The 18914-nt window shown below is 27.5% G+C and overlaps 4 protein-coding genes across 5 annotated transcripts; 1 reads left to right on the forward strand and 3 right to left on the reverse strand.

The window, feature by feature from the left end:
- Positions 1–7502: 7502 nt before the first annotated feature.
- Positions 7503–8210, reverse strand: LOC128957631 (dihydrofolate reductase-like). Its single transcript, XM_054303432.1, has one exon. It carries the CDS (start codon positions 8111–8113, stop codon positions 7541–7543), a length of 573 nt encoding a protein of 190 aa, XP_054159407.1. The 5' UTR covers positions 8114–8210; the 3' UTR covers positions 7503–7540.
- A 521-nt stretch (positions 8211–8731) lies between these two features.
- On the reverse strand, positions 8732–10662 carry LOC128957619 (serine/threonine-protein kinase ULK3-like). Its single transcript, XM_054303419.1, has 3 exons — positions 10612–10662; positions 10381–10543; positions 8732–10270 (listed from the first exon to the last, which is right to left on the reverse strand). The coding sequence occupies exons 2-3, from the start codon at positions 10471–10473 to the stop codon at positions 8840–8842; spliced, it is 1524 nt and encodes a 507-aa protein (XP_054159394.1). The 5' UTR covers positions 10474–10543; positions 10612–10662; the 3' UTR covers positions 8732–8839.
- Positions 10663–10743: 81 nt separating this feature from the next.
- LOC128958455 (magnesium-dependent phosphatase 1-like) lies at positions 10744–11403 on the forward strand. The gene has a single exon (XM_054304313.1). It carries the CDS (start codon positions 10835–10837, stop codon positions 11357–11359), a length of 525 nt encoding a protein of 174 aa, XP_054160288.1. The 5' UTR covers positions 10744–10834; the 3' UTR covers positions 11360–11403.
- A 706-nt stretch (positions 11404–12109) lies between these two features.
- On the reverse strand, positions 12110–17838 carry LOC128958992 (protein AF-9-like). Of its 2 annotated transcripts, XM_054304961.1 has the most exons (6): positions 17674–17838; positions 17391–17485; positions 17204–17301; positions 16859–17079; positions 14244–14627; positions 12110–14173 (listed from the first exon to the last, which is right to left on the reverse strand). In XM_054304961.1, the coding sequence occupies exons 1-6, from the start codon at positions 17680–17682 to the stop codon at positions 12557–12559; spliced, it is 2424 nt and encodes an 807-aa protein (XP_054160936.1). In that variant the 5' UTR covers positions 17683–17838; the 3' UTR covers positions 12110–12556. The 2 variants fall into 2 exon arrangements, with proteins under 2 accessions (XP_054160936.1, XP_054160937.1); XM_054304962.1 differs by lacking the exons at positions 16859–17079; positions 17204–17301; positions 17391–17485; positions 17674–17838 and adding an exon at positions 15728–15791.
- Positions 17839–18914: the final 1076 nt, after the last annotated feature.

Below are 18914 nucleotides of genomic sequence, written 5' to 3' on the forward strand. Positions count from 1 at the left end.
TTTAAATTTAAAAAAAACTATCATTAAAGTTAGTTAAAATTCAGTTCAATATACCAATTTATTTATATAATGTTATATAATTATAATAATAATAATATTTATGCATTACAATTACTATATATATATATATATTTAGTATGCATATACATTGCCTCATGTTTCTGATTGATATTAAACAATATTATAATACAGGTAAATTATATTTTGATGTTTTCATTTATTTATATATTTTATAGTTTAATTTTTTGTTGTTGATGTATTTGTTTGTTGTCAAAAGTGAGAAATAATTGAATAAAACTATACATTAAATCTTAATTATACAAATACTATTAAAATATTATAATTATTTAAAAAATAATAAGTATATCGTTATTATACTAAACAAAGTAAATAATTTAAAGAAAAAATATTCAATAAAAATATTTTATCAAATAAATGTCAATATTATATAAAACATTATATCAATAACAATAATTAAATACTGTATTAAATTTTTAGCATTATAATATTAATAAATATACAGTATATTATTAGTTAGAATATAATTTATGAAATTACTATCACATATCTAATGTGATATAATAAATTACATTTGTAATAATGATAAACTTAAATTTTATTTTTAAAAAAAAAAACTAAACATAGTCACCATAAAATTTAATTTTATTATACTATAAATATTTTACGATCGGTATAATAATTTAAATAGTTTGCCTAATTAGATAATTTAAATTGCAAATATTTAAATTTAAATAAATCAAATTATGTTTTAAATATACTGTTATTCTCTCTTTTATTTTTAGGTCTCTCTCTCTCTCTCTCTCTCTCTCTCTCTCTCTCTCTCTCGTATATGGCTTCATATATTTTTATAAAATTAACACATTTTGATGTTTTTATTTTATTAATTTTTTTTCTCTACATGTCTAATACACTGTATATTATATAATATAAATTATTTTAGAGGAAAAACTAAGCATTTTTAGCCCCGAAAAAAATCGTATTGAATTCATACTGTAGTGTAGATTTTTTTTGTAAATTTTTATTTTTCGTTGAGATCTCATTTATATAATGTTAAGTCCGATCTAAATGTAGTGACGACTCGTAAGGATTGGAGACCACCAGTGAATGGCAGACCACCCAAGATGTTGCACAACACACACATCCCTGTGCTATAAGCAATACACACCAATACACACACACACTTAGGCTATGTGTTTTTTCTCTCTTAAAATGTTTAACTTACACACACACACACATACACACAAACGTTGTATTATTATTATGATATTATTTTGTGGCAAATTATTTCCCGAAACAAAGTTATAGTTATTATTTGAGATTTTTTTCGGTGGCACTCAAGTGGTGATGACATTATGTCAATAATAATGATATTCATTGTTATATAACATTACAATTAGACAAACATTTTAAGAGCCAGCCTTTTCACATACAAGTGTGGCATCAAATACAGTAATACTGTATACCGGTATATATATGAACATTGATTGATATTATGTAACAAATTTTAAATGTCACTTATGTTTGATGTTTTATCGGCCAAACGTTATATTTTGCAATTTTACGCTTTATTATAAATTACAATACTATAGCTATTTCAGTATATACACTATAAATGATTTGACATTTATTTTAAAATTAAAATTATATATAATTATAACAATATACATTATATAATATTATATAGCTATAGACATACACTATTATCTCACTTTATATATTTTGCTATTATTGTTAAATATCTAAATAAAGTAATTATTCTACAAAACTATATTTATTATACTATTTCAATAGATACTACTGTTTCTATTAGTGGTCAGTAAATGTATAGTCATATGATTTATACTGTAACACAATATGTATATACAGTATAATATAAAGTAAAAGTCAAGTCAAAAGACATGAAAAGCAATAATTTTCTGAATAGTTAATGGTTTGGGACTCTCTCTCTCTCTCTCTCTCTCTCTCTCTCTCTCTCTCTCTCTCTCCAGTGACTATCTGTCCAAAAGAAAACTACTATCCCTTAAATATAATAGCACTTTGATTTGCATTTTCGTTTGAAGACATCCAGGCCATGTTGAAGACATTTTTGAATAGTTAGTGGAAATGTGATATTTTGTAGGAATTTCCCATAAAAAATCAAATTATTTTAAATGAGTTTCAATTTTTTTCATTTCTCTTTCTTGAGAATAATCGCATATCATTTCTCAAAAATACTGAAATCCGATATATTTTTTTGTAGAGTATAAAAACAGATCATCGAAAAAAACCCTTAATTATTATGTTTGTGAAAATAATAAACTTTTATTTTTTTGTAAGATTATACACAACGATGAGTACAGTTTTGAGTTAACTTTATTGTTTTTAATTAAACAATTTAAATATGTAGTATATGTTTATATACTGGTATATATAGTTAGTATAAAGTTATAACATATTCTATAACATATATAAAATAATCAATTTTTTGTATTAGTCAGTTACTGCTGTATATTATTAATAAAAATTTATTATTAAATTTTGTTTTCATTAAAAAAAACAACAAAACAAATCAAGTGATTGGGAATCCAATATATATTGTAATGTGATTTATTACTATCATAACTATTATATTATACAATATACTATAATATCATGGAGTTATTTAATAAATTAATTCTATTTTCAATATATGTTAATTGAAATATATTTATTTATTTAAAATTTATATTATATTATATATATAAGACATATATACACAAAATTGATTATATTGTTCAAATATATTTAAACTTAAAATAAAAATAATGATATTCATTGTTTTACTAGGAAAACAAAAATATTGCAACAAACTTGAGACTAACTATATTGTAATTTTTAAGACAATTAGTTGTTTTGTTTTTAAAAATGTGTATATATTTTTTTGAGGGGTACTATAATACAAAACCTCCAATAAATAGTACAGTAAACTCTTTTTTTTCTCTCTCTAACTCTCATTAAGTTATTTACTGTACAAAATCGTTGGCACTATCCTATGGGGACAGACCTATTCACTTACACTCACACATACAAAGAGTTGCTTTATATATACAGTATTTGTAGAGCTTATAAAAGCAACAAAACTTAAGCCGATTTTAAGGATAATCACTGTATTGTGGCAAAGGGTTAGTCCCCTAATATATTATCAGTTGTGGACTTTTAGGCTCAGTATAACCTAAAATCTATATTATGTATATATCATTACTAAACTATACTAAATTATCATGCTCAATATTGACCCATAATTGTTTGTCAATATAATATATAGTAATTTATATTATACAAACAAACCCCACAAAAAAACATATAAAAAATAATTTATTAATAATAATTATTATTATCTTATAAGTTATAACATAATAATAATAATTATTATTATGTTTATTATATTATCAATAAATTATGTTATGTAAATTAATCAAAAATATTCTAAACATTATCTAAACAATAAATAAATTGATAATTATTTATATTACTAATTATATACTCAACAAAAAAATTATGCAAAAAAAATTTGAAACATAATTATTATATTTATAACTTTGATATTCTAGTATTGCAAAAAACAAAAATATTTTGCACATAAAAAAACGAAACTAACAAAAAATAAAATAAATGATATCTAATTTTTCTAAAGTCTAAAATCTAAAAAAAACTTTTAAACAACATGTTTATCATTGTCATAAAAAAAACTTCAACATTTTCACACTAAACACATACACACAAACATACAGGTTCTGTACATTTTAATAATTGATGTGTTTTTTTTAGTAATAGTGTGCAGACGTTAGAAAAATTACACTTTCAGGACTATTAAAAACTGAACCATTATTTTTTGCCGATACTAACGGTGCTCTTAAGTAATAAAAATTTTTCGGCTGAAAAAAATATATACTGATATATATATATATATATGTATAAATATTTTTAGACCTAAGCATTCGGTGCATTAACTAACCAAAAGAAAAAAATCTGACACATAGTAGAGCCCACACCACCACCACCTCCTGTAAAGTCCAGGTGTAGAAAATTTGTTGCCTCCGAGCCATTTGTATAGTATAGTACAGTATAATCTACAAAACCAATTCACAATTGAGTGCACCAGTCGACTGAGCCGATTGAGACATCACTGTCTGTATGTATACGGTATACCTGACAGTAAATTTCATATAATAGCAAAAACTTAGAGTAGACGAGAAAACCATGTAAAATAACGGTTTTCGGTTAGGGGGGGGGGGTAGGCTAAACTTAATAACAAACAAACATGAATGTTTGTTAGAATTTAAAAACAAAAGTTTCGGGTTTTTGATTTGGATCCGGTTTACAACAATTTTGGTTCGGGTTTGCTGTTCTCTTATACCTTTTTTTTAGACTTTTGGGTTTCGGTTTGGTTACTGAAAAATAGCTCTCTCTCTCTCTCTCTCTCTCTCTCTTTCTCTCATCATATTCAGGGTAGACTAGACTCCCGAAAAACTCGTAACTATTAATATTATTGATGGCGAAACACTCACACATAACTGAATGCACGCATTCAATACACAATTTATGCACCGATTTCTGACAACTTTAGTGAACAAATCGACTAATTTTTATCGAGAAATAACGCTTTTATGCTTTACTTTTACAAACGATCCGATACTAATCGACTCATAGATATATAGATATATATATATATATATACAATGTGTGTGTGTGTGTGTGTGTGTGTGTGTGTGTGTGTGTGTGTGTGTGTGTGAGAGAGAGAGACTTAAATACATTTCCAGGTAACTCAACAAATAAAAATCGGTAACAAATTTCAATTCAATTTAAACAACACAAAAGTCATATCCAAAAAAAAGTATTTCCATATAAAACCTTTATATAACAAACACCACACAAACAATATATTTGTTAACAAGATTTTTTGGTCAAACAATATTGTAGGCACTGGTCTATACCTGTGCATGTAATGTACATTACAATACCGGTGTTATACCCCTATTGTGTTTGATGTCTTTATTATCAAACCTGCTTTTCATATTATTATAATAATAATAATATATTTACGCTGAGTATATAATTTAACCAACATAAAATTTATTTGCAAAAAATAAATAAATATTCAATAGTTATAATAATTTACCTGAAACATTAAAACTCAGGTATATATATTATACAATACAATATCTTATATTATATATTATTATATTTAGCAAACATGTTGTTTGTTATTGTTGTTTAAATTTAAATGAATATGAAATTAATGATAATTTGAATATAATTCTAAAATAATTGTATTATAATTTCGTGACTCTCTCTCTCTCTCTCTCTCTCTCTCTCTAGTATTTTAAGCTATATTTAGATAGTATAGGCTTTTTTCAGCTAATAATTTTCGAAAGTTTTAGTTTTTTCAAAAAATATATTTAAAGAATTTGAATCACAAACAGTAGTGAGGGCTTAAAATATTATATATACAGACTGTATAATACAGTACTATAATATATAATATAAAGTAATCATTCATTTTATGTAGACTTAGAAATGTATGTAAAAAATGCAGATAAAACTGTATTTAGTTATAAAATATATTACATAATACAGTATTAATGTCTATCATGGTATATCTTAAATAAAAAAAATATTTTGTTTAACAAAACCAAAATTTATTATTAATTGCTTATTAATGTTTAACATTATTATAATAAATTATATAATTTTATATTAATAATAATAATAATAATAATAATAATAATAATAATAATAATAATAATAATAATAATAATAATAATAATAATAATAATAATAATAATAATAATAATAATAATAATAATAATAATAATAATAATAATAATAATATAGAAATATTTGAGAGGATGATATACATCATTATCTTATACATTATATACAATATAATGAACATAACCTCTAACGCAAACTCAATGTATTTAATAATATAATTACTATAATATTTGTTATTTTATAAATATATAGATTGCGATCAATTAATTAATATATGAATAAAACGATTTAAATTACATTTTGATTGCCTTTTGGCCATCAAATATATAGATGAAAATTGTTGCCTTCAAAGTGAATCAACTTTATTAAGACATCAAAACCTGTCGTTTTTTTTGCTGAGTCTTTCAAACTAAAAGATAAAGAGAGAGAAAGCCTGAGGCGTTCTTTGCATACATTATTATAGCTATACATCAATTGCTTCATATTTTTAGAGGCCATACCTCTCTCTCTCTCTCTCTCTCTCTCTCTCTCTCTCTCGTGTGTGTGTGTGTGTGAGTATATGTGTGTACAGAACTGGGCACACATACACACACACAACAAGTGTCCCCTTTTATGAACCAAAATATCCATAAAACTTATAGACCATAACTGTGTAGTCAAAAACAGACAATACACTAGTCTAATGAAGACCAAGAGAGAGAGAGAGAGAGAGAGAGAGAGAGAGATTAGAGTTGAAGTTAAAAACAGGCAAATCGTTAGTGAAGTAAAAAAAATAATAATAAAAAGAGAGCTTTCGGTCCGTCCGTCAGTCCCACCCCTACCTACTACTCGGCCTGTGCTCTGGTATTGTATGATATGTTAAGATATTATATATATGTATATACTGTATATAAGTTGGCTCTCAAAAAAATAAAGCAATTCATGTGAAGATATTTCAGTAAAATTTTTTTTTTCTTAAGCCATCAAAACAATCATTATTATAACATCACATAAGACTTTTTGGCGCACATCAAGACATTTATAGCTCACACATACCTGTGCTATATATATATATATATATATATATATATATATATTCAACAACTGGTAATCAGTGAAAATTCAATAGAAAAGTGAAGTTTTGTGAGAGAAAGATATTAAGAGCTGAGAAAGAGAGTGCACCTCATAATCACTATAATGTCTTCATTATATATATATTTATATATTGAGAAAGTTTTTTGAGTGCAAAATGAAAATAAAGATAATAAAAAAATTTCAATCAAAAAAAATGTGTTGAAAGGTCTCTAACATTAATATAATGTAACAAAAAAATAAATAAATACAGATTCACTATAAACTGGTATATATTTATCCAATTTTTTTCGACTACATTTTTTTTGACTCTATATATATATATATATATATATATAATACAATAAAAACTAAACTTTTCAATACATATTGTGAATCATTATATATATATATTGTAAAAAATCAAATATTTAATTTTTTTTATTTTATTTATTTGGACGACAAACAAACATATATTTATTTTTACGATTGAATTGAAGTTTTTTGCGACAACAAAAAAATTTTTATAAAAATAAAAAAAATATATAAATTTTTCTTTTTATATATTGATATATAAAAATAAAACCAATTGAGACATCATTTTGACTGAAAAATTGAGACATTAATGTAAAAAACAACAACAAAAATGAAAGATAAAAAAGTTTTGACAAATTTTTTTTCTCTCAATTTTTTTTCGTTGTTTTATTACTTCTGAAATTATTCTGTACTCTTCAGATCAAACTCTTTGGTAGAGATAATAACGATAAGTGATATCGTTTTCTTGTTGCACCTCTTGAGGTACGGCACTGTCCTCTTGAGTGATGTCTTTAAATAAGTTGAGATCCACTTCTGGAAAGAAGGCGTCGCACTCGTAGTTGCTATCGATTCGCGTTAAGTAAATATATTGGCACTCATCGACATCGATGGCCTCTTCGTACAGTACTTGACCTCCGATTACAAACACTTTGTCGATAGTTTCATCAGTGGATAGCACTTGAAGTGATTGGCTTAATGAGGCCATCAAACGATGGGCTCCTTTAGGCAACTCAGTTAACGACTTGCTTAGGACAACATTCAGGCGATTGGCGAGCGGTTTGTATTTCGGTGGTATCGACTCCCAGGTCTTGCGGCCCATTATTACGGCATTTTGTTTGCCATCGGCTGCAGTACTAGTAATACGTGTAAAATAGGACATCTCGTTCTTGAGTCGCCACGGAAGACGACCTTCGATGCCGATACCGTTGTTGGCACAGACGGCCGCTATCATTGCAAACGGTTTTACCGCTGATGATGACGACGACAAAGACATGTTTAGACAATGTTTGTCTAATTAATGAATTAAATGATATGTTAAACAAACAAACAAAAAGTTTTATAAATGGATCAAATGACTGATAGGATATATCAATTGAAACAATAGGTTAGAAATAACTAGTTTTTGTAATTAAAAAAAAAAAATATGTATAAAGTTTTTTAACGCTAAATATATTTTTATTATTTGTATTATTTTATGTTAAAACAATGTTTAAAGTATGCAATCATATGATATTTAATACCTGTAATTACAATACAAATATTTGTTGTATAATATAATATTTAGTCTATAGATATCACTAGTTTTGTATTGAATTTATTTATAAAAATTTTACTGTATTTTTGTTGAAGATTTTTAGTTTGAAAAGTTTTATTGCAGTAAATTTTAATTGAAAGTTATTTACAGATAATTTTAATCACAAATTTATTTGATTTAATTATAATTATTATATAATAAAATTATAATAAATGACTGATAATTATGATTAAATTTAATAGTTATTAAGCAAAACAAAACAAAAGATGTTTTTTTCAAAGTGATTGCAATTTATAATTTACATGAAAAAGGCGGTGTATATCACAAATGGTATACTAATATCATAATATAAATATTTAAAACAATAATAATTAATTTTTTTTAATAAAAAAAAATAATAAAACAAATTTACACTAAAAACAAATACATTATCACTTCAATTATTATTAGTGACATTGCAGTCAATCATTGGACATAACAGGTGGGCGTCAAAGTCATGTCACCTCTCGATGATGAGGAGGACATCCTTTTAACAAAGTTCTTGTATGAAAGACTATCACTATTCAAATCCATTTGATTGAACGAATTTTCCATCGACTCCTGACTATAATCGGCGTCTCTATTCTTATTGCTATTTCTTGTGGTCCTTTTGAAGCTGCTCTTCGCCGTCGATCGGCTCTTCAATTGTTCGGCTTTTGTTAGCCATTTGTTTAGCTCTTCTTTTAGTATCAATTTATCGTCAGTCTTCAGTTTTGGTAATATTTCGAAACCAATTTCAATGGCTTTATTATAATCAGTAAACGCTTTCTTATAACTCTTTGTTTTGATCGATTCGTTTGCTTTTTCGATCAATTCGTACGCTTCGTGTATTGACATCAGGATCTCATTGTCGACAGTAATCAGTCGACACTTGACTTTCAATTGTTCAGCTCTTTCCATATATTCTGTTAGTTTTTTCTTCAGAATTTGTTGTTCATTTTGATCCCAAACAGTGGTTCCGTCGCCCCAATTGTATACTGGAATCAAGTATTGAAGGGCTTCGGTATAGAGTCTAAACGAGTCGTTGAACTCATTTTTCAGATCACTATCGACGGCTTCATTGATCAATTGGACGCCTTTGTTATACGATTCTCGTGAAGGCATGTGTTCTAAATCAATGAACGAGTGGTCGAAGAACTCGTCAAACGAGATTCGTTTGCGTGGATTTCGCTGCAAAAGTCTTGTCAATAGATCGCGACAATTGTCGGAAATATCGAAATTATTCGGTATTTCAATTGGTTCCGTGTTTTTAATCTTTTTGGCCAACGCTTCGAACGTATCGGAACTGAACGGCGCTCTTCCGACAAGACATTCATATAGTATAATACCCACTGACCAGAGGTCAACATTGGCGTCGTATTTGTTTTTCAACAGTATTTCCGGTGCCATATAAAGTGGTGATCCCCTCATAGATGTGGCCGAGTCTTCGCTACGCAAATACTGGGCAAACCCAAAGTCGGCTATCTTTAGGACAACATTTCGCCAACAATTTGCCGATAACTTTGACGATATGAGTATGTTTTGTGGCTTGAGATCCATGTGGGCCACAGAATGTGATCTCAATGTCTTCAGTGCGGCGGTAATCTGTTGCAAAAAATGTCGAACAATAGACTCAGGAAATCTGCTATTCTGGCGGATCAGTTGAGCCAAACAGCCGCCACTACAGAACTCGAAGATCAAATAGATATAGTTGTCGTTCCAATTGAAGTCCAAGAGTTGGACAATGAACGGACTACGGACTCGTTTGGTGATCGATATTTCGTTGACAATGTTATCAATCGATTGTTTCGATAGACCCGTCTTCTGGACGCACTTTATTGCCACCACTTCTCCTCCAGAAGAAGTTCTTGTAGTACACTGTTTGACATCAATGGACGTCAACCGGAATGAAATATATTGTCAATAAAAGTTAAATCATCGAAAAATCTGGTCAACAATGACATCAACTTCGGTGAAACAAGACATACCTTTTTGGTCGCCTTATAGACCGTACCGTAGGTTCCCTTACCGATGAGTTCGCCGAACTGATAGTCGGGTAGTGAATGTTTTTTGGCCGACATTATCACCGAATCAATCAATTGATCCGCCAATCGGTGGTCACAACGTATATGACTTATAACATCACTATTACTGTAAAAATATGTAATATTTTGATAAATATATTGTTGTTGTCGTTGTGTTGTCTGCAATGTATTTACCTATAAATTACGTCAATATTTACGTTGTCTTCTAGACATTGACTTCTATGGCAATATATATTCAATACGTTTGACGTAATTAATGATTAGTTTATTTTAAAAAACATAAATATTTATATTATTTTATCGATAAAATCATTTTGAGGTCAAAAATAAAATAAAACAAAACCGTCGGTTCTTTGTGTACCACATCTATCGAATCAATCTCATCGACCGGTCAGACATGTCCTCAGCAGTCATTCGGCGTTTGCCGCGACTCGTTGTCTTCGATTTGGACCATACATTGTGGCCGTTCGGTGTGGACGGCTTTCGCTATATACCGCCGTATCATCGAAAAGACGGACACGTTTTTGACCGACAACAGCAACCGATGCGTACGTTTTCCGAAGTACCCGATATTATGAGACGACTGACTGCCGATGGTATTCAAATTGGTGTGGCCTCGCGTACCGAATACCCGTTGGGCGCCCACACACTCATAGATCTGTTCCAATTGGATCAGTTTGTCAACTATCGGCAAATATATCCCGGCCGTAAACTTAAACATTTTGAACGCTTGAAAACCGATTCGGGCGCCGATTACCAACAGATGATGTTCTTCGATGACGAACAACGAAACATTGCTGACATCGGACCGCTCGGTGTGACCGCAATACTAGTCGATCGTCAGACTGGTGTTACCCTTGAGATTGTCAATGAGGCCATCAAACGGTTTGCCAGCAAAACGACGGCCGCGACCGGCGCTTAAATAATTGACAGGTTTTGACTGAATCTCAACAGTCATTACAATACAACACAGTTATCATTGAATTATATAGTAATTAGTTATAAATAAATTAATTAATTAACTTTTAAAAACAATTATATATTTGTATAAATAGCTTTTGTTTTTATTATTATTATTATTTACAGCATTTTATTTGAAGTAGTTTTTTGATTTAAAACAAAACAACAAAAAGAAAAACTTTACATCAATTTTATACAATCGGTTAAAACGATTATATAAATAATATATATTTCTCTTTTTTAAAAATGTGTCTATTTTTAAAATATAGCAAAATCTTTAATATTTATATATAATGTTATAAATATAAGTCATTTTTGTTTGTTTGAATATAATATGAATTTTTTTTATCTGATAATATAAATAAGTTATTTGAATGAATATACAGTAATATATGGAATGTTCCTTATATTTCATTACATATTCACAATATATATATATATTATATACAATTTATAATTTGTTATTAAAATGATTTTAAATTAAATATATAATAATATAAATATAAATTTAAAATAGTTATCATTTTCTCATGCATTGTCAATGTTTATAAATTTACAGTATTTAATTTAATATTACCGTAATATATAAATATATATATTAAAGTATTTTATAGATTTCATAAAAATTAAGACCAAAATATATGATAAAAATATTTGAATTTAAATATATATATATATATATAATATACAATTGGAGATCGTTTGCACTTTTTAAGTCTACCGTAAGTTCATTATTATTAAAAATTAAACTAATTATAAGCATTGCATGAATAATATCAAATAACTATTAATATTATTTAACTCATCAATTGTCCTAAAAAAATAATAATTAAATAACATTTGGCCCTAAATTTTTAAATTAATTTATGAAATTTACACATTCTTTTATAATAATAATTATAACCAATTGATCCTAAAAAAAACAACAACAAAAACTTTACATCAATTGTCCGGATTTAGTCTAATAGAAAATCCAATAAACAGTTTCAAGACTTCATTTGATTTGTACAGTAGTTTTCCCAACAAAAAAAACAACTTTCCACTCACTATTGGATTTTGTTTTTTACATTAAATATCATATATATATCACACATGTATTGCATATGGAAGCGAATGCATACCATTTATTTTTTGTTAGTTAGTTGTGTCCATCACTTATTCAACCTAAATATGACTTCAATTTACGGACAGTTTTGTCATCCAAACGCATCAAATCAAAGTCAAACGTCGAATCGGTTAATGAGAAACTGCCCGACTCTTCAATAATGTCGACAATCTTTTGCAAGAGATCACTGTTTGTCGATTCATTAATACGTTTCTGAACGTCCATTAAATCGTTTAATCGAACCGAATCGTCGTAATCGGGCGACGACAAGGCAACGGTGGTCAACAATCGATCACTTTTAGCTATCGACGACAAATTGTTGTCCAATAATCGTTTGTTAGGCTGTTGTTGTTCTTTAGATTGAAATTCAGATTTTTTCCGTTTCAGTGATGACTGCAGCTGTGAATTATGTTGTTGTTGTTGTTGTTGTGTCGTTGTTTCTAATCGTTTGTTTGAATTTGTTGTTTTATCAAACTCTTTGGATTCATTTTTACTGTTCGTATAGGGTTTCGATGACTTCGATGTTGTTGTTGATGTGTTTAACGACTTTGTGATCGCATCGTCGTCACTGGAATCCAATGAGTTTAACGATAATAACCTATTGTTGTGGTTGGACTCAGGTTTACGATTTGGTCGAATCGGTATAATACCAATTGGCGAGGTATTATCACTAGACGGGGGAGACATGGAATCGTTCGATTCAAAAGCAGCTGTCCTCTGATTGTCTCTTTCATTGATCGGTGATTTCAACGATGACGATGATGGACTAGAACTCCTTTCCCTATTATTAATATTATTATTATAGGATCCGTACTTGTCTTTCGATGCTTTCGTGTATTTATTTCCATTAACTTTGGAAGACTTAATGCTATTTGGTTCGGACTTAATCTTGGATTTACTGGAATTGAGTAAAGAGCCGGCACTGGTATTGTTAGTACTAATGTTGTTGTTGTTGCTGCTAATGACTGTTGGCTTGTCTTTAGCTGATTTAAATTCTTTACTCCGCGATTTGTCCCATGTTTTCTCTTTTTTAATTGATTTAATCTCAATCGTTGTGTTAGTATTATTATCACTGAAACTGATTTTAGTTGACGTCGAACTCTCTTTCTTTCGTCCACTCGATGTATTGCTATCTTTTGATAAAACTTTCTGTCTTTTGCTATCCTTTTTAATATCTTTGTCTTTATTATTAGAGTTCGACGACTTTTGTGGATCTTTTGTGTGTGACTTGGATTCAATTCCTGTTCCTCCGCCGCCATAACTGCTGGCGGTTAATGACGACGAATTAGAAGACGTACTGTTCCGTCGCTTTTTTGTTGACTTGGATTCCGATGATTTCTTATCGGATTTTTTATCGCTCGGCTCATAGGCTTTCGGTGATAACAAACGATTCTTCTTCGACTTACTACTACTAATCGATATCGAATCGTCGTCTCGTTTCGATTTTATACTCTCTTTAGTCGTCGTCTTCGAGTCTTTCGGCTCTTTCTTGTCCTTCTTATCTTTTGTCGTTAACTCTTTCGATGACTTAATAATGTCAATTGATTTATGATTTGGTGATAACGATTGTGAAGAAATCTTTTCAGATTTTTTGTGTGAAGATTTAGAAGATTCGCTATTCTTTAAGCTCTTGGAAGCAATTTCTGTTGATTTTGTTTTTGATAAATTGTCCTAAAATATAATATCAAATATAATATCAAATATAATTAAATTTAATTTAAATAATAATAATAATACTTACTTTGCTTTTGGCAATTGAATCGGGTCTGGCTTGAATGGGTGATCCAAATAAGTCGGTAAACTGTTTATTAGGCGGTTTGATTTGTTTGTCGGCAACCGGCGGCGGATTCGTTGGCTGTGTAATCGTTGTCGCGTTTTGTGATTTAATCAATGATTTGTCTTTCGATGGGATAACACCCAACGTTTTGGACTTTTTGCCGTCACTGGTCGCTAGACTGCCCTTATGTTTGCTATTATTATTACTATTATTAGTAGTAGTAGTTGTTGTTGTATTAGTATTGTTATTAGTATTTGTGGTATCTTTAGATGAAGTCTGTTGTTGTAGATGTTTGTCGTCTGAATGCGAGGATGTCTTGACTGATGGACCGCTCGTTTCATTGGTGACCTAAGATATCAATATTCAAACAATAGAAAAAAAAATAATATTATAGTTAATCTTATATTTTTTACAAGTATTTATCAAATATATTTCTAAGTGTTTTTATTTTCGCAAATTATTGCAAAACAATGGTAACATAATCTTTAATACTTTTTAAGAGTTGATATGAATTATTTTATTTTCAAGTTTATCGCACAAACTTTTGTTGAAACAATTTTCATTTTAATATTAATTATTTGTTTCAATAAAATCAAACTTCAAACAATTCATTTCAATTCTTAAATATCAGTAATAATAATAATAATAATAATTTCATGAAAATTACAATTGAGGGCCAAAAATGATAGCCAGTGTTTGTCAGTGAATACATTTATTCTATAATTTTTTTTTTGCAAAATCAACAAAATATATATTCAAACCAATTATGTAACTAAGCATTTGTCTCGACATAGATATGCATAAAGTTGATGATCTCTTTTACACAAAAAAGCATAACATTATCACTAAGGGGTTTTGTGTATCACATTTTATGGCTGCTTTAATTTAACACTATTTACTGACCTATACATTAAATATTAGCGTATATCTATATAAATTATATATTGGCAACAATAAATTAATTGAATTTTATAAAAAAAACTTTTAATATTATTATAGTTTTATTTTAGTTAAAACACATTTACAGCCAAAATTGAAAAAATCACTTTTTTAGATACACTTTCATCGCTAGTATCGCTGTTTATATAACATATGTTATACAAACACCACTGGCTGAGCAAATATTTCATCTGAATTGTTGCTAAAATATATATATATATATATTATTACTAAAATATTTCAATTATACTGATGAACCCATTAAATATAGTTAACAGATTTTTAATATTATATTAAATTTATTATTTAAAAAAATATATATATATTTATAATTAAGGACATTAACGTTTTAATTTTTGGCAAAACTATAACAACGTTGTATAAAATTTCTATTGTAATTTTTATAAATGTTATTTCAAATATATTTAAATAATTACTCTTATTAAAAAATATCTACATAAATAAATATTAACATATTTTATTTTAATGATCAAATTTTTTTAATATACCTGATATTTTGATGTATAACAGCCATTGACATAATAGAGCATAACATCAATATAATAAATTCATTAACAAACTATACAAATATCTATACTTAGTTTGTACTAAAATATCACACAACATATATAGTATATTATATACACAGACAAAAACACATATACACACAATATATATATATAACCAACAATTCAATTACTATTTGAAATAAAAACTAAGATTACTTTTGTTGAGACACTTAGTAAAAAAAGATATATAAATTATTTTATATAATACTGTTTAGTAATATAATTTGCTTCAATACTGAATGAAAATCTCACTAAATTATAATTCAATATATATATCATATATATAAAAAAAATTACTAAAAAAGTCATACAATTTAATGGGACACAAGTTATTTCATAAGAGAGCAATAGAGAGAAAGAAAGAGAGAAAGAGAGAGAGCAAGAGAGAGACTAATCTATAATGACTCTGATAGAGCCAATAGCAGGTGCTCTCCTTTTATATCACTTTATGGCCTGTTTTGCAATTAATCCAATGCTATTAAACATATAATAACTCTCATATCAGTCTCAGAAAAACGTATTCAATGTAAAAATTAATAGAAAAATAAAATATTTAAAAAAAATATTAAAATAAAAAACACTTTTAATTTATGATTTACTGATTAAAAAATACATTGAAATGTCTGGAAACAAGAAAATTGTAAAATTTCCTTTTCTCTCTCGTAGTCACAAAATAATAATAATAATAAATATATTTTTTGAGAAAAACATATTTGCATAACAAGTTGTATTATACTGTATATATATATATATAATTCAAATATATAAAACAATATCGTAATTTAATATTAGGGCGATTTATATATATATTAAATAATTGGTTCAACTTTTTGTTGATTTCAATCTTTAATTACTAAACATATACTGTATTCGGGATAGTAATTATAATTGTAAAAAAATTTAACAACACGTTTGTATTAATGTTATTGTTAAATTATAACCAATATATTGGCTAATATTTAGCATTAAAATTATCTTATCGATGGCTAATACTTATTTAGTTAAATAATAATAAAATCAATGGTTAATTAGGAAAACAACAACAATAAAAAAAATCAATCAATTGCTTACTCCGCCGGCTTTTAGCAGCTTTTTCTTAAAATCATTGCTGGGATTCTGAAACGTCAGTTTCTCCCGACGACTGTGACTGACCGAGTCGTCCAAACGGAGGTATAGATCGTAGTCGAAGGCAATCTTTTTCGGTTCCTCTTTGTTTTTGAAGTACACTTCGACGGGCAACTCAAAGCCCGCGTATCCAGACTCTGACACCTGATAAGGCGGCTCTTTAACCACTGAAGACAAGAGTGAAAGACAGAGTGAGTGAGTGAATAGGGTTTTTGGTGTTCAATAATACATCAATTAGTTGTCTATAAAAGTGTGGTTATAATAATAATAATAATAATAATAATAACAAACCTCTCTTCGGCTTTGGGAACGATTCGTGCAAATAGAAGATGACTTTCTCGACGAAGTGCTCGATACTGCTCTTCTCCGGTCCCCTCACGAAGACTGTCCTGTTGTTGTTTATTATCATTAGACAAATACAATTGGAAATCAAAATGGATGACAATATGTCAAACAAGACATTGAGAGAGAGACAGACCAGTCATGTGTGTGTCCATCTTCTTCGGCGACTACTGTCTTAGGTGTGGCTCTGTGTCCGATCTCGAGCTGCACTTCCACGTACTGAGACGATCGCTGCAGAGATGGTTAATCGTCAAACACGGGTTGGACACAAACAAATCAATCGGTCGGATAAATGACAGAAAACATTGATGAAGAGGAGGAAGAAGAATAAGAATAGACAGACGTATAAAAAAGTATTAATATTTCAGACAATCAATCAAATGATAGAAAATCAAATCAAAGATATATCTGATACTCACTGAAGACATTGCCAAATGGTTTCTTCACATTCAACGATAACAACAATCAATCAATTATTGGCTAATAATTATAATTATTATAAACACAAACAAAATAATAATAATAATAACAATTGGAAGGCATTTGTAGTGTTTTACTAATTCATTACAAATTATAATAAAAACATTTTTTTTTAAAATAAATTGTAAAACAAATTGTTTAGTATTTTCTAAATAATAAATATATTTATTTTTTTTAGTAAAACATTTTGCAATCAAATAGTATGTATTAAAGTGTATATTGAAGTCATCGATCACATCATTAATTATTTACTCGCATTAATACAGAGACTATCTATTAAAATACAGTTATATATATTACTAAACTAGTGTTGTATTGAAATTCTAACATAAAAATATTGGAAAACACATATTCAATGGCATTAACAGAATTACGCAATACTGTGTTAAAAGTTTCGATACGATAGTAGTGGTAGTAGTAGTAGTAGTAGTAGTAGTAGTAGTAGTAGTAATAGTAGTAGTACTGCAAGGGGTAAAAGTTATCATTAAAAAAATAAATGTACATGTTCAATTTTTAGATTTTTATTTTTTTAAAAAACAACTATTATTATTGTGTATCATTAAGATTAACGTGTAAAAACTGACTGGCTCAATTTTTTTAGTTTAATTTATAGATGCTGTGTAATGATTATAATTATATTTCAAGTGTCAATAATTTATTTTAATTTATTTTCTTATATATTTATATTACTCTATTGCTATGACTTTGTATAAATAATAATTTAATAAAATTATTATTATTTTTTTAAATAATAATTTTACATAAAATATAATAATAATTTTTTTAAAAATATAAATACAGTATATATATATAAATTTACCTATTTAAAAAAATATTTTATATACTTTTATATACTTATATATTTAAAATATATGAAAAATTAATTATCGCTGTCATTAAACAAATAATATAATTAGATGTTAAAAATAAATAAATAGTTAACTTACTTAAAATAATAAAATAGTGACCAAACGTTTTTTTTAAAAAAACAAAAATTAAAAATATGTATATAATTAATAATTTGCACAAGCACACTTTTCTTTTATTTTTTAAAATAAAACTATACAGTAGTAGTATATAATATATATATATATATACTGTATATATTGTCAACACAACACTAGTCTATTTATGCAAATGACTTGTATGCTATGTAGAGATGCTAACGTATTTGTCAAAA

This window comes from Oppia nitens, unplaced genomic scaffold, assembly GCF_028296485.1.
Source record: "Oppia nitens isolate AA-2021 unplaced genomic scaffold, nextdenovo-longstitch-racon4-pilon3 scaffold3_pilon_pilon_pilon, whole genome shotgun sequence".
Taxonomy (NCBI): Eukaryota; Metazoa; Arthropoda; class Arachnida; order Sarcoptiformes; family Oppiidae; genus Oppia; species Oppia nitens.

What these genes read in the sequence shown, in the direction of transcription:
- LOC128957631 (XM_054303432.1), bottom strand. Translation starts at nt 8,113, where the DNA reads ATGTCTTTGTCGTCGTCATCATCAGCGGTAAAACCGTTTGCAATGATA.
- LOC128957619 (XM_054303419.1), bottom strand. Translation starts at nt 10,473, where the DNA reads ATGTCGGCCAAAAAACATTCACTACCCGACTATCAGTTCGGCGAACTC. An exon ending in TCTATAAGGCGACCAAAAAG is followed by an intron (nt 10,271 to 10,380) that starts GTATGTCTTGTT and finishes GATGTCAAACAG; the next exon opens with TGTACTACAAGAACTTCTTC.
- LOC128958455 (XM_054304313.1), top strand. Translation starts at nt 10,835, where the DNA reads ATGTCCTCAGCAGTCATTCGGCGTTTGCCGCGACTCGTTGTCTTCGAT.
- LOC128958992 (XM_054304961.1), bottom strand. An exon ending in GTTCCCAAAGCCGAAGAGAG is followed by an intron (nt 17,080 to 17,203) that starts GTTTGTTATTAT and finishes TCTTGTCTTCAG; the next exon opens with TGGTTAAAGAGCCGCCTTAT. An exon ending in AGCTGCTAAAAGCCGGCGGA is followed by an intron (nt 14,628 to 16,858) that starts GTAAGCAATTGA and finishes TTGATATCTTAG; the next exon opens with GTCACCAATGAAACGAGCGG.